The 13327-nt window shown below is 42.6% G+C and overlaps 1 protein-coding gene across 2 annotated transcripts in view; it reads left to right on the top strand.

The window, feature by feature from the left end:
- LOC311236122 (KAT8 regulatory NSL complex subunit 1-like) overlaps positions 1-13327 on the top strand; it is a 216273-nt gene that overhangs the window by 165280 nt on the left and 37666 nt on the right. For both annotated transcript variants that reach the window (XM_084323738.1, XM_084323737.1), the window contains exons 4-6: positions 145-228; positions 1889-1998; positions 5416-5557. In XM_084323738.1, the coding sequence (XP_084179864.1) occupies positions 145-228; positions 1889-1998; positions 5416-5557 (336 nt within the window). The remainder of the gene's footprint in view (positions 1-144; positions 229-1888; positions 1999-5415; positions 5558-13327) is intronic.

A 13327-nucleotide genomic window follows, 5' to 3' on the forward strand; every position in this document is an offset into this window, starting at 1 on the left:
TTACTTGAGTATAAGACACGAGACTCTTAATTGGCTATAGTTTGTTTTCTGCGTGTGTAGTACTGCTAAGTTGCATCACACGGCAGATGCTTTCAGTCTTTGTCTTTTTGTGTCAAAGTGTAACACTTGCTCTCTCTTCCACAGGGTTCAGTGGAGCTGGGAGGTCTGGCCCCCAGCACACCCCCTGCTGGCCTGACAGAGGTGAAGGCAGAACTCGTAAGCACTCGGGTAAGAATGGTAGGGCCATATGGAAGAAATCAATATCACAATAATCATAATGCCTTTATATATATATATTTTTATATTGTATCTGCTTGTGTATGTGAAATCATGTTAATATGTAAAATAATCCAATTGATATTTGTTCCATCGATCTTGGTAATGTTGAATATAAATGGTTGCAAATGTGACATCAAATCGGAATTTTCATATGCTTTGAGATTTCCAGTCTCATTTTTTGAAGAATGTGAGTTGGTATGTCATCTATTCAAACAGAATTGTGTACTACCACAATATCTTAATTTCATCACAATATAATCCACTCAGCCCCAGGCGAGGCTGTTGTCGCTTCAGCCGTTTTGATTCTCAAAGCCGTTTTGTGAATTGAAATCGAAGGCAAAATTATTCAAGCAAGCAAGATAATCTGATGTGTTTTCATACGTTCTACTGAGGAAATGTTTGCAAACTGTATGTCTTTAGAAGTTATGAGCGTCACAGGCCGGTTATTTACCTAAGCAACTTGTATAGCACAAGACCTGTGAATGTCATTATAATGGTTGATACAATGTACAGTACAGTTTGTAACCATTTCCTCAGTAGAACACATGAAGACACATCTGATTTATACTGTGAGCTTCCAGTTTTGGAAAAAGACATGCATCATGGTTTTTGAATGCTACAACACTTGACCCATTGTATTGAAGCCTGGTGAGAGGATTCCAGCACAGTGCTAATTGTCTCAATACTAACTAGATGTCTCAATACTGAAGCCTGTAGGCCTCCTGTCAACATCCTGCCAGACGATGTTTTAAATGGGGCCTGGATGCAAACAAATTCTCCTGTCGTTCTTTAATTGTGTGGTGTTGCTGCATGTGTAGCTTCTAAGCAAACGTGTCAGACTTGATTGATCAGAGGGCTGCGGTGGTTCATCTAAAGGGGAATACTGGTGACTGCCAGCGTCTACATGGTATTTCTCTGCCCCAGGGTGTTTCACTTGGTCAGTCGTCTTCTACAAAGGCTAACCTGCCAATGCACTGGCCTTTCAAGGAAAAAAGGATGGCCTGGTTGATTTTAATGTTGCGAAGAAACTATAGGGAGGCATCATTACTCTTGACACGACAAACCCAACAGCGTGAGGATGTATAAGTGAAACCAGGCTTTTAACTAACCTGAAAGTGGAGACCAGCCAACCACTTATGTCACTTACTGAAATTAGTTTCTAGGCTAGCTGAAGCCAGGACTGAAGAGGTCAGTTTGTCAGCTCCCCAGCTCTGTAATGGCTCACAAATATGAAAGCTCCTAAATTTCTGGTTTAGAACAAATGATATTGCATGACATGCAGCTCATTTGGGTGTGAAAGCTCAAACGAGCATTCTGTGTCTCCACAACGCCATTGGCCAGTGGGGCAGATCCAAGCTGTTCATCTTGATGACATCACAGATAAGAGTCTTGGCTCTAGTGTTTGTTCAGCTTCGAGAAAGACTTGTTTACATGTTGACAGTGTAGGCTTATACGATTCAAGGTCACAGCAATGACATAATGAGTCATTTCTTTATTGTGTGGTATTCCCCTTTTAGCTTGCATTGATTGGCTAAGTGTTGCTTGCCAGGCTGCATTGCCGCTTCACGGTAGGTGGAGTCTATCTGAGTTGTCTTATCTGTCTGTCCAGGAGGCTAGCACAGAACGGCTGGAGCACACTGTCACCGCCCACGTCACCACCATAGAGCCTGGTCCCTGGAGAGGCCAGAACGGACGGCCCGTCAATGGTGTTCTCAACAGGTACAACTGCCAAGCTTGCTTGAGTATCCCTGTTTCCATAAATGAACCAATTAAAAGGATCTCCCTCACCACATGTGGTGTCCAGCCCACAGATGGAATGGTCTGTCTGCCAGCTACCTTTCCCTCTTTTGGCTGAGCAATAGGTGGTTACTATTATTACATTTGAAAGAAATATGATCATGATAATGATGAGATTATTAATCTCTCCTGAAATGAGAGGATTTATATTTGGTTGCGGTCATGTTTCTTTGTAGACATTCAAAATGTATCTACCATGACACTATGTGAGGCTAAGTTTGCACATACAAGGAAAAAAAAGAGGACTGAATTACATCTTTACCTTTTCACAGTAACCTGTTCAACAACTGAATCAGCCAGGCATGTCGATCAAGTTTCTCATTATTGAAATTGAAGTTTATTGGTTATTGTAGCCAGGTACTGACATTTACATGCATCCACCCAAAACGACATCACAACAATAGCCAGGTGACGCGTGGACACTGCTGTTTTGGATGTTCAAGGTAGATTTTCGAATAATTTCTTTATACCGTGTGAATTTAGTTTTTTAGGTGGTCTATTTAATTTCCCGTCTCTTAAGGCTGTTGACCAAAGCAATATTTCTAATTAGAAATTAACCAAGTTATTTGAGACCCAAGTCCTTTGGCTGATTGTCACCAGATGTTAAAGCCGTGAAGAACATGCTATAACTGCTGGAAAAACCTGGAAAATGAGAGAACATCTCATATTTTCCTTTTTTGCTAAGAGTAAACTGTCAGATATACCTGCAACAGCTAGCAGCTGAAAGGGCCATGTTCAGGACCAGATAAAGGTGAACTGGTAGTTACGGCAGGGTTTCAGTTAGAAACAAGTTCAGTCAGAAAGGGTCCAGACCAGGGGAGGATATTAGGCCACTTTACTCGCCAAATGCGAGTATTTTTTAGGTTTGGCGAGTGATTCATGAAGACCACTCGCCAGTCTGGCGACTAGTAAACAAAACAAAAAAAAACATTCTGCAATCACTGGCAAATGGTGCGCGTCTTCTGAGTGCTCGCTTTAGTTGACAGTGTCACAAGAGCACTGCACAAGACCCGTGGACATATAGTTTGTTGAATAAAAGTCCTGCGGTACTAGCCATCAGTCAAGGGAGCACTCGCAAACAGATAACGTTAAACACAGCAGAAGATGGAAAACAGACAGACTGACCAACGGGGAACTGCATCCAACCCTAATACAACCCTCGAGTATAAGGCAAGGACACATTTAAATCACAGATGTATGTTAGTCTATTGGAACAGTATACAGTAGTTAGCTTCTAGTTAGCGTTTTAGCTTTATAGCTGCTTGCTAGCTAACGTTAGCCCTGTGTGTGTGTGTGCTCAAAGCAGCCAGCCCCATGTTAGCTAGGTTATGACTATAATGTTTCCAAAAACGCACCGGACTACGACGTAAGGTTATATGTTTTATTGCATGCTCAACCAGTGCACAACAACACTCTAACCGAACTGACGATACCACAACACTGACGGTATTTCACAGCCCTGTCGTCCAGCCCACTGTGCCGTCTTAAAGGCACAGTGAACACCGTTGTGATGCCTACCCAGATGCATACACAACATTTACGTGGCTTGACAACCGAGGTTCAAAGTTAACTTGATTGATTGATTGATTGAAAACTTTATTAACAGATTGCAGAATGGGTACAATACAGTACGGCTCAATTCGCAATACATACAATTGTTAAGGGAATGCAGACCAGAGAAAGACTTTCGTCTGGTTTACATCAGGGTCCCCCATTTTCAATTCATCATAACATATGACATACACAACATACAGATGGACAGTACTGCTACATCTATACATTTCACATCTATCTATACACTTCACAACATACTTCGTTTTTTTTCTTTCACTGCCCAACCCAGTCCAACCCAGCATCTTTCACTGCCCAGTTCAGCCCAACCCAGTCCAGAATAGATCCCTCTTTCATGTTAATATGTTTTATGCTAATATTGTGAAGAGTAGAGACACTGTTATTGATGTTTTATGCTAATAAATATTTTAAAGAGTAGAGACACGGTGTGATTATTACTATGATTGAAAATCAATTTAGACGAAGACATACAAAGAAGTAATTATCACAATTAGCGATTTTTTTTGGCTGGTAAAAAATCTGTTTGGCTGGTAAAAAAAATCAGCTACTCGCCAGTTGGCTGGTAAGCCAAAAAGTTAGTTTTCTCCCCTGGTCCAGACCCACAGCACATTTATTATAAGACACCCACTCCCTGCAGGTGGTATTCAGAGAATCAAGGTTGTTAACAATAAACAACCATTCACTGTAATGTAAGCTAACGCATCTCGGCTCATCATTTTACAAGCACAGACTGGGAAATACACAAAGGTATGCATGTTAACAGGAAATAAACATGCTCTACAGTTGAAGAAACATGAGTAGATTCTCACCTAACAGAAATAACAAAGGGAAAGTTGAAGAGTGAAGCTGCCTCTGGCATCGTGGAAATCCAGTGCTTTTTAGCAGCTTTTGTGTTAATGTCTTGCAATTGCTTTCTGGGATGGTTTAGGAAGATGCAGAGAAAGACATTGCTTAGTCTGACCTCTCCAGACTATGTTAGTGCTGTGTCAGAGCAGGAGAAAGTCGCTCCTGCGCATGTATTCGACTAAATGTCCCTGCCAAAACGTCCGTGATTGAATGAGTGACCGCAATTTGCCATGCATTGCCCATGAAGATTGTCCCTGCACAAAATTGGTGCGCATCAACGTGTCCTGGAAGATTTCAATGTCCCGGACAAATGGAAGAAAGAAATTCCTGTCAAATATGATCAATTTATTGAGCTTATTGCAATAATGTTATACCCGATGGCGCTTATTGTCGATCAGAACGGTCACAGTTACAATGTCTTGAGTGTTTGGTGTAACGTTGGCACAACAGTTAGCGAGCCACACACATTTCATGAATACGTTTACTCCTCTCCAACTCTCTCGCGCTTCCACTGTTGTCTTCCTCAACAGCTCCTGCAACAATTCACACCTCACAGGATTTCAGAGCGAGACTTCTGTTTAACTTGTTTTAAATGTTAACATAGAATAACATTAAATTGATTTGCCAACAATGCGTGTTTTGTTAGCTTAAGTCAATGTGCTTGCTAGATTTTTCAGGTTTGTGAGTCAACTCTTAATGTCAGTGAAGTGGGTGCTGTGCATCGCTGAGAGAAAGTTGTGTGTTTGCGCATCATGTCATTTTGAGTATCTGATTTTTCTTTTAATGAGAACCTCCACAGAGAGGAACTAATTCATCTGGGGCGTGATCTCTTACCAGCAGTCTGTCACTGAAAATGTCCTGGAAAATGATGTCTTGAAAATAGTTGGAACCCTGATGGCCTGTTGTTTGTCTTTATGGTAGGATGACGGAGAGCACAGACACCAAGCACCAACAATCGTCGGCGTACGACAGCACATGTGTGGCCGCTCGCACGCGACCCCTACTGGGCTGCCGGCGACGGCGACTCGTTCAGCCCAACACAGTTCCCAACCTTAACGGCAAAGTGAGTGTCTCTTTTGTGGTGTGTGTGTTACATGCCATGATAACACCAATTGCATACAGTAGATGCCATAGATGCAATTGCATCTATGCAATTGCATACTATGTTGACGCAGACTGTATGCTGTTGGGGTATTTGTTATTACGATTCTTCTACTGAAATTACCAAACTAGTGGAATATACGTTTTCACTGCTTTTTAGATCAGGGTTAGGGTGAAACAAACTTTATTGCCACAAAAGTCTTAAAGGGGAACTATTTTACTATTTCTTTCACTATTTGGGCACTTTTACACAATTCCTGTGAGTCTATGGAACACCTCTGTAATATATATATATATTTTTATTCATTGTTTTGTATTTCTAATCAAGTCCTCAAAAACAGCATTTTTCTACCTCAAGATTTCGAGCTGTTTTGAGCCTGGGCTGCAGGTGCCACCTAAACCACTGCGGAGCGTCCCAACATTAACATGCAGCAGTGACTATATGACATCACATATAGGCACATTTTCAAACGACTCAGTTCAGTGAGGGTGAATATTGTGAGAGGAGAATTGGAAGAATGCGCCAATATGAGAATTTTGAGACATAGATCATATTAATATAAGTTGACATAGCTAGGAAACAATGCTAAACACTCAAAAAGGCCATTTATAAGATAGTTCCCCTTTAATACATGTGTCACCTGTGTCTCAAATCGGCAACAATGCAAAGCCAGTGCCAGTGAATTGAATAGTATACACCAATACTAGAAAGGTATTGTGATACCCAGCTGTTAAAAACGTTCCAATATTTAGTATCAATACTTTTAGAATTATAGCCTGATGAGTTGAGTGGATGCATGACCGGAGCTGTGTGAGAGAGGGAGAGTGCACGCTTTGTGTAGTGGGTGTGTAGGCATAGGGAGAATAGAGAGAGAGAGAGAGAGAACTGGCTCCCAAGCGAAGACAGACCCACTGCACACAAGATGAGGTGGAAACCGAGCTCCACTTCTCAACAACCTGCCCACTATACCAAGACATACTTCCCACAAATTGCAAACACCCAAAGAGACTTTGAAAACATCGACAATAACTCAACTCCCATACCTACTGAGAGAAATACAAGAATGTGAAATAAAGCCCATTTGAATTGAAGAGAGAGATAGATAGAGCATGTCTGTCTGTTCGAAAGAGAGAGATGGAGAGAGAGCATGTCTGTTTGTGTGTGTGTGTTAGAGAGAGAGCATGTATATATGTGTTAGAAAGAGAGAGAAATATATAGAGAGCATGTCATTTTGTGTGTTAGAGAGAGATATAGAGCATGTCTGTGTGTTAGAAAGAGAGAGAGAGAGCTTGTGTGTTAGAGAGAGAGAGCATGTCTGTGTGTGTGTGTGTTAGAGAGAGAGCATGTATGAGAGAGATGAGCAAAGATGAGCCCCTAAAGGATATTCAACTTTTAATGGAAGAACAAAACAGAAGGAAAAGATAACTTCACAAAGGCAACATGAATATACATAGATCCAAAAGGACAAAGATCAACACTTAAATCCAAAGAGAAGAGGGTCTATACCAGAGAAAACAAAGTAGCAAGGAGCCAATGGCCGACATCAGCTAAATAGGCTAACTGCAAATAGAGTAGCCAGGTACTGACACCAGGCCACACACAGCTTTGGCCAACGCTACCCAAGCTACACAAACGACCAAGACAATTCACACACAGCACATGTCGTATCTCCAAATGTTGTGAAGTAACATATGTTTTGCCTGGAAAAAAACATCGTTATTAACACTTTAACTGCCGAAGGTTAAATTCATGATATACCATCCCTTGCCAGCTCTATTTGTCTATGGAGAAGTTCCCCTTCTTTGCAGGGCTATAACTTTTTAAATTCTATTGCTAGATTGCCATCATTAGGGCCCATTCAATGTCCTATATGTATTGTTCAGGGTGTATGAACGTTAAACTTTTTCATTCACATATTCATACTAAAATATGATCTAAAGTATAAGTATGTTTTCATCTCTTTCTGCAGCTTTCTCCAGAACGTGATTTATAGCCCCAAATGCATTATATTGATGATCAAATACAGTTTGGTAGCGATCGGTGCCAGATGAAAAATTTCAAATGGACGTGCTTCTAGAAGTTTCTACGTATCATCTGATGATGGGCGGGGGATCGTTTATAATTCCGTGGGCAACGTTATACCATTCATCCCGCGAACACATCACTCCTGTCCTCCACTCCCTCCACTGGCTCCCGATCAAACACCGCATTAACTTTAAAACACTACTCCTCACCTTCAAAGCCCTCCACAGCCTGGCCCCCCCCTACCTGACTGATCTCCTTCTCCCCTACCGCCCTACCCGTTCCCTCCGGTCCTCCTCCACTGCCTCCCTCACTGTCCCGACATCCAAGCTTAAAAACTTCGGAGATCGGGCCTTCTCTCGCACTGCACCCCGACTCTGGAACTCCCTCCCCCAGTCCATCAGAGACTCCCCTACACTCTCCACCTTCAAAGCTCGCCTCAAAACCCACCTGTTCTCCCTTGCCTTCAACCCCCCCCCCCCACCCCTAAACCCCCCCTCCCCTCCAACCTGATTGATATGTCTCCAGTCTTTTTTTTTTGTGCCATCAGGCTGTCTCCCCCGTTCCCCCCATGGTCTCATGTTCCTTTTGTTTTTGTTTTTGTTTTTTTGTTTTGTTTTTGTTTCTTTGCTTTCGTTTCTTTGTTTGTACCCCTGCTCCCGACTACTGTCAGCGACTTCGGGTTATTGAGACGCGCTATATAAATTAAATTAATTATTATTATTATTATTATCTAATGTGGGTCAAATGTTCATCATAGCAGTTAGTGTCGAACACGGTAATACTACACGCTAAAACTCACCCCGGTCTCCGCGGGCCGTTGGGCGATCAGCGTGGGGTAGACAGTTTTCCATTATGGGATGTCGAAATACCCGGTCCATTTCCAGGTTGTATAATAGTATATACGTCCAAATAACGTTGTTTATTGAGTTAGGGCGAGCGATCTATTATCGAGCGTTTCAAGATTGAGTCGCGGGAGCTATAGAGAGTGCCCGGAAGTAATATGGGTGATCACCACTTCATCCACATGACTTGTTTGGCGCTTCTGCCGATCGGCCACCAGATGGCGCTCTTGAACTGCTAGAGGGTTGAGAGGAGGCCAGCACTGTGTCTCAGGGCTGCGGAGGAAAAATATGATTTCGATCACAGATTTTTGAAATATTGATATTAACACTTTGGCTGCCATGGGTTAAATTCATTATCAACCGTAGGTTGCCGGCTCTATTTGTCTATAGAGAAAGTCCCCTTCTTTGCAGGGCTATAACTTTTTAAATTCTATTGCTACATTGCCATTATTAGGGCCCATTCAAAGTCCTATATGTATTGTTCATTGTGTAGCAACGTTAAACTTTTTCATTCACATATTCATAGTAAAGTATGGTCTAATGCATAGGTGTCAAACTCACGGCCCGCGGGCCAAATCCGGCCCGCCACGTCATTTGATGTGGCCCCCCAAGAGCTCAGGTAAAAAAAAAAAAAAATTTTTACATTAATATTGGGTTAAAAAATAGCAGTGTTAAAATAATTGTGGGTTAATGCGTTAATAAAGCTTTAACTTTGACAGCCTTAGTTATTACACATTCTTACACATACATGTATGTTGAACATCTGAGGTAACAAAGGAAAAAAGCCAAAAGCACTTACTCCTCAGACATTCTTTGACAATTTTACAGCCCAAAATACAAAAAAGATCCAGGCGGAATAGGTAACAAAGGGTTGAAGAAATATTGTCTGAACTGTCAGATGCAAACTGGCTGTGTGACATAACCGAGCATCTCGCTCAATTGAATAAGAAGCTGTAGGGACACAAACAAATCCCACCCAAAATTTGACCAATATAGTTGTGAACTGAGACAACCCTTATTTTGTTATTTTTGAGTACAGTTACAGTTGTGTGTTCATGCAGACACATAATAGCAATTTCATTACGAATTGAAAATGGGGGACCCTGATGTAAACAAGTCGAAAGTCTTTCTCTGGTCTGCATCCCCTTAACAATTGTGTGTATTGAGCTGTACTGTACCCATTCTGCAATCTTTTAATTAAAGTTAATTAAACTATCTTCCATTAGTTGGATGTATGGCCTCTGCAAGGTTGTGTGCAGCCATTTGTTTTTGTAACATCTGCTACATCTGTCCCACGTGTTCTTTGCAGCTCACAGTTGTTAGTTCTGCCCCTCTTGACTGTGACAAAAAGGTTTTGAACAAACTTAATGTCATAGCTTGTATTTGATGATATTCTTCTTTGTTATTTACTTGAATGGTTTGATCATTGATTGGTGGAGTAATATGGGGTTCTGATAAACTAAAATTATTTGTTAAAATAACATAAGCTAACATATATTTTTACATTTATGCAAATTAATATCCAATATGTATAACTTGAATAAGTAATAAATACAGAAACACCATGTTTAACAATATGTAAATGTGTAGCTACATTTATTTTACATTACATTAACATTTATACGGTCTTTGGCCCTTTGAGGGCAACCATAATGCTGATGTGGCCCTCTGTGAAAATGAGTTTGACACCCCTGGTCTAATGTATAAGTATGTTTTCATCTCTTTCTGCAGCTTTCTCCAGAACGTGATCTATAGCCCCAAATACATTATATTGATGATGCAATACAGTTTTATGGCAATCAGCGCAATATAAAAAATTCCAACTAGACGTACTTCTAGAAGTTACTACACGTCATCTGATGTTGACCGGATGGGCTAGGGGGCGTTTATAATTCCGTGGGCAGCGTTATACCAATCATCTAATGTGGGTCAAATGTTGATAATAGCAGTTAGTATCGAAGACGGTAACTTTACACGCTAAAACTCACCCCAGTCTCCGCGCGCCGTTGGGCGATCATCGTAGAGTAGAAATTTTATCATTATGGGATGTAGATTTACCCGGTCCATTTCCAGCTTGTATAATGGTATATACGTCCAAATCATGTTGTTTATCGAGTTATTGGCAATCGATCGCTATGTAGTGTGTCGAGATCGAGTCCCGGAACCTATAGCTAGTGCCCGGAAGTAATACGGCCGACCAGCACAATCTCCGTAGCACTTCCTGTTAAGCGATTGCGCCGATCGGCCACCAGATGGCGCTCCTGAACCGCCAGAGAGCTCAGTGGGTCCTCCTGGTGGATCTCAGGCCAGCGGAGGGGAAATATGAATCCGATCCCAGATTTTTGAAATATTGATATTAAAGACGCTGTAAGGCGTCTTCGGCAACTTGAGCATGGCCGGGAATGACGTGTTTAGGCGTTTTCCGGCAGCCAATTTGTTAAAGACGAGTTAGGGCGTCCTCGGCAACTTTAGCATGGCTAGGAAAGACGCCTAAACACGTTTTCGGCACTTAAAGTGTTAACAAAACATTTGGGAGGGGAAGGAAGGAAGAGTGGGGTAATGTCCAATGGACATCTTACCTGCACCAAGGAACGCAGGGCGAAAGGCCGCAACACGGGTCTCCACGTTGACGAAAGGCCTCTCGCTGGCGGGACAAAAAGAAGCTATGGCCGGAGCCTTGTCATGGTGCAGGCCCGACTACATCTTCTGTCAAAGATGATGTCGTAGTCAGAGTGCCAGGGCCTGCTATTCTCACGGCTAATGTCAATGGTCGTAGCACAAGCTAACAGCTAACTCTAGGCTAACTGATAGCATCAAGCTAACGTTCCCAGCTGAGCGAAAACGAGCAGCTAACGTCGTAGCTAAACAGCTAACTGGCTAACAGTTAGCTCAACCCGGCTATCGCTAACCACTAGCTAACGCAGAAGCAAGCTATGCGGCTACCACTGAAAAACTGTACAACGTGAGAAAAGCAATACAGGCCAACACTTCAGACAGCCGCTGTGTTTTCCTCTTCTCATCCGAAGAGAGAAGGGAAAAAGAAGGCAATACACGTCCCACTACAGAGTGGTGTTTACCATAGCGGTGCCGGCAACAAGTCCCTCGCGGACTATAGCCGACTTGAGCATGGATATATTCTCATAATGAAACACCAAGCTCACCTCCCTCGCACCAGGTGCTGACACCAGGCCACACACCGTTAGCTACTACAACAGCTAGCTGGCCTGTTTGGCTCCCGAGAGCGAGAGAGAGAGAGAGAGATATATCCACGGCGGGAATAGAATAGAGTGCATTAAAAACTCACCAAACGTCCAAGAGGATGGAGACAACCGCGTGGAGTTGACGAAGTTCATCTGCCGAATGACCGTCCTCTTCATCTTGGCATAACAATGCTGCACGCGCTCTCTCTAGGTTAGCTAACGCTAGTTAGCCTTTAGCTAAGCTAGCTACTAGCCGACATCATCATGGCTATCCCGACTGAACCACACGTTAGCACTCAATATTATAACGTAGCTAAAGCTAACTAGCTGTCCCTGCCTTTAGCCGGGATGGCTAGCCTGACTGAACTGTCTAACATGCAACAACTTTCATCTTCAGTCCATCAGCCGAATGAACGTCCTCTTCGTTTTGGCTGGCATAACTAAGCATAACCTCCAAAGCTGCACGCGCGAAATAGTCAAACGCAGCTGACGCACGCCGGCGTACACATGATGTAACCCCTCCCTTCGTTGAAACCAATAGTATGTCTGCTGCAGAGCCGCAGAGCCAGGAACATTCTACAAACGTGTCTAATGTGAAATATAAAAGCAAAACTAGATTTTAGGTCTGTGATGAAAAAGGGCCTCGCGGGAAGGGGGGCATCGCAAAAAAATAAATAAATAAAAGGCGAGGCCCTGTGCGACCGCACTGCTCGCACACCCACTGAGGCGGCCCTGGTTACACTTACAACGTGTCCAAGTTAAAGGGCAATGCCGTTTTTGGCAGGAAAACGCGTTTTCCTAGCGGCAACGCTCAAAGGGTGTTTTCGTTTTGAAAACTCCCCGACAACAGTGCCATGTAATTTGCGCGAGCCAGATACGGAACCGTTCATGCCCAGCGCCCATGCGCAGTAGAGACCGACGCCAAATTCTCCCCTGGCTGGACCTCGACTCCGTCCATTAGTCCAAACATCAGAACTATTTCTGGGAGTCACTTGCAATATCGTGCTATAATTAATATAATTTGCTGTCTCCCGACACCAACCGGCCATATGGGGAGGCTATACAGGATATCAGCTGCATCCTCCTCAGATTGCTTATTCATGTGCTTTATAACGGAGCAGATGCATAACCATTTGACTCCATCCTCCCAGACAGTCAGATTGATTTTGTACTTGCTTTTAATTTCGCCATAATTAATTAGATCATTCCAAACTACAACAGTCCGCATCCCCTTAACAATTGTTTGTATTGAGCCGTATTGTATTGTACCCATTCTGCAATCTGTTAAATCCGTTAACGTTACTACGTTAATGTACGATAGCCTCGATAGCCTCAATGCTAACTATATAAATGGGATATGCCAATCACATTAGCATGTAGCTAACAACATCAGCTATCTTTTTGTGATACTAAACTCTCCGCTCTTGGTGGTAAATTGTGTTGATGTTGGTTTTGTTTCATCAACAAATGAGGCAGAACACACAGTGAATGTATCCTTTTTTGTTTATTGCACTTTGTTTCTTGCTGAAAAATAAATGCTATGTTGCTAAATGGCTCACGCGAGGTATTTAAAGATGGTGGTTTTCTGTTTTGACTGAGCAGGATGTGGAGTGACGCGTTCAACCTTTCTGATTGGTTGAAAATTGCCTTCATGTTTGAGCTAC

The sequence above is a fragment of the Notolepis coatsorum genome, assembly GCF_963971535.1.
Source record: "Notolepis coatsorum genome assembly, chromosome: 10".
NCBI lineage: Eukaryota > Metazoa > Chordata > Actinopteri > Aulopiformes > Paralepididae > Notolepis > Notolepis coatsorum.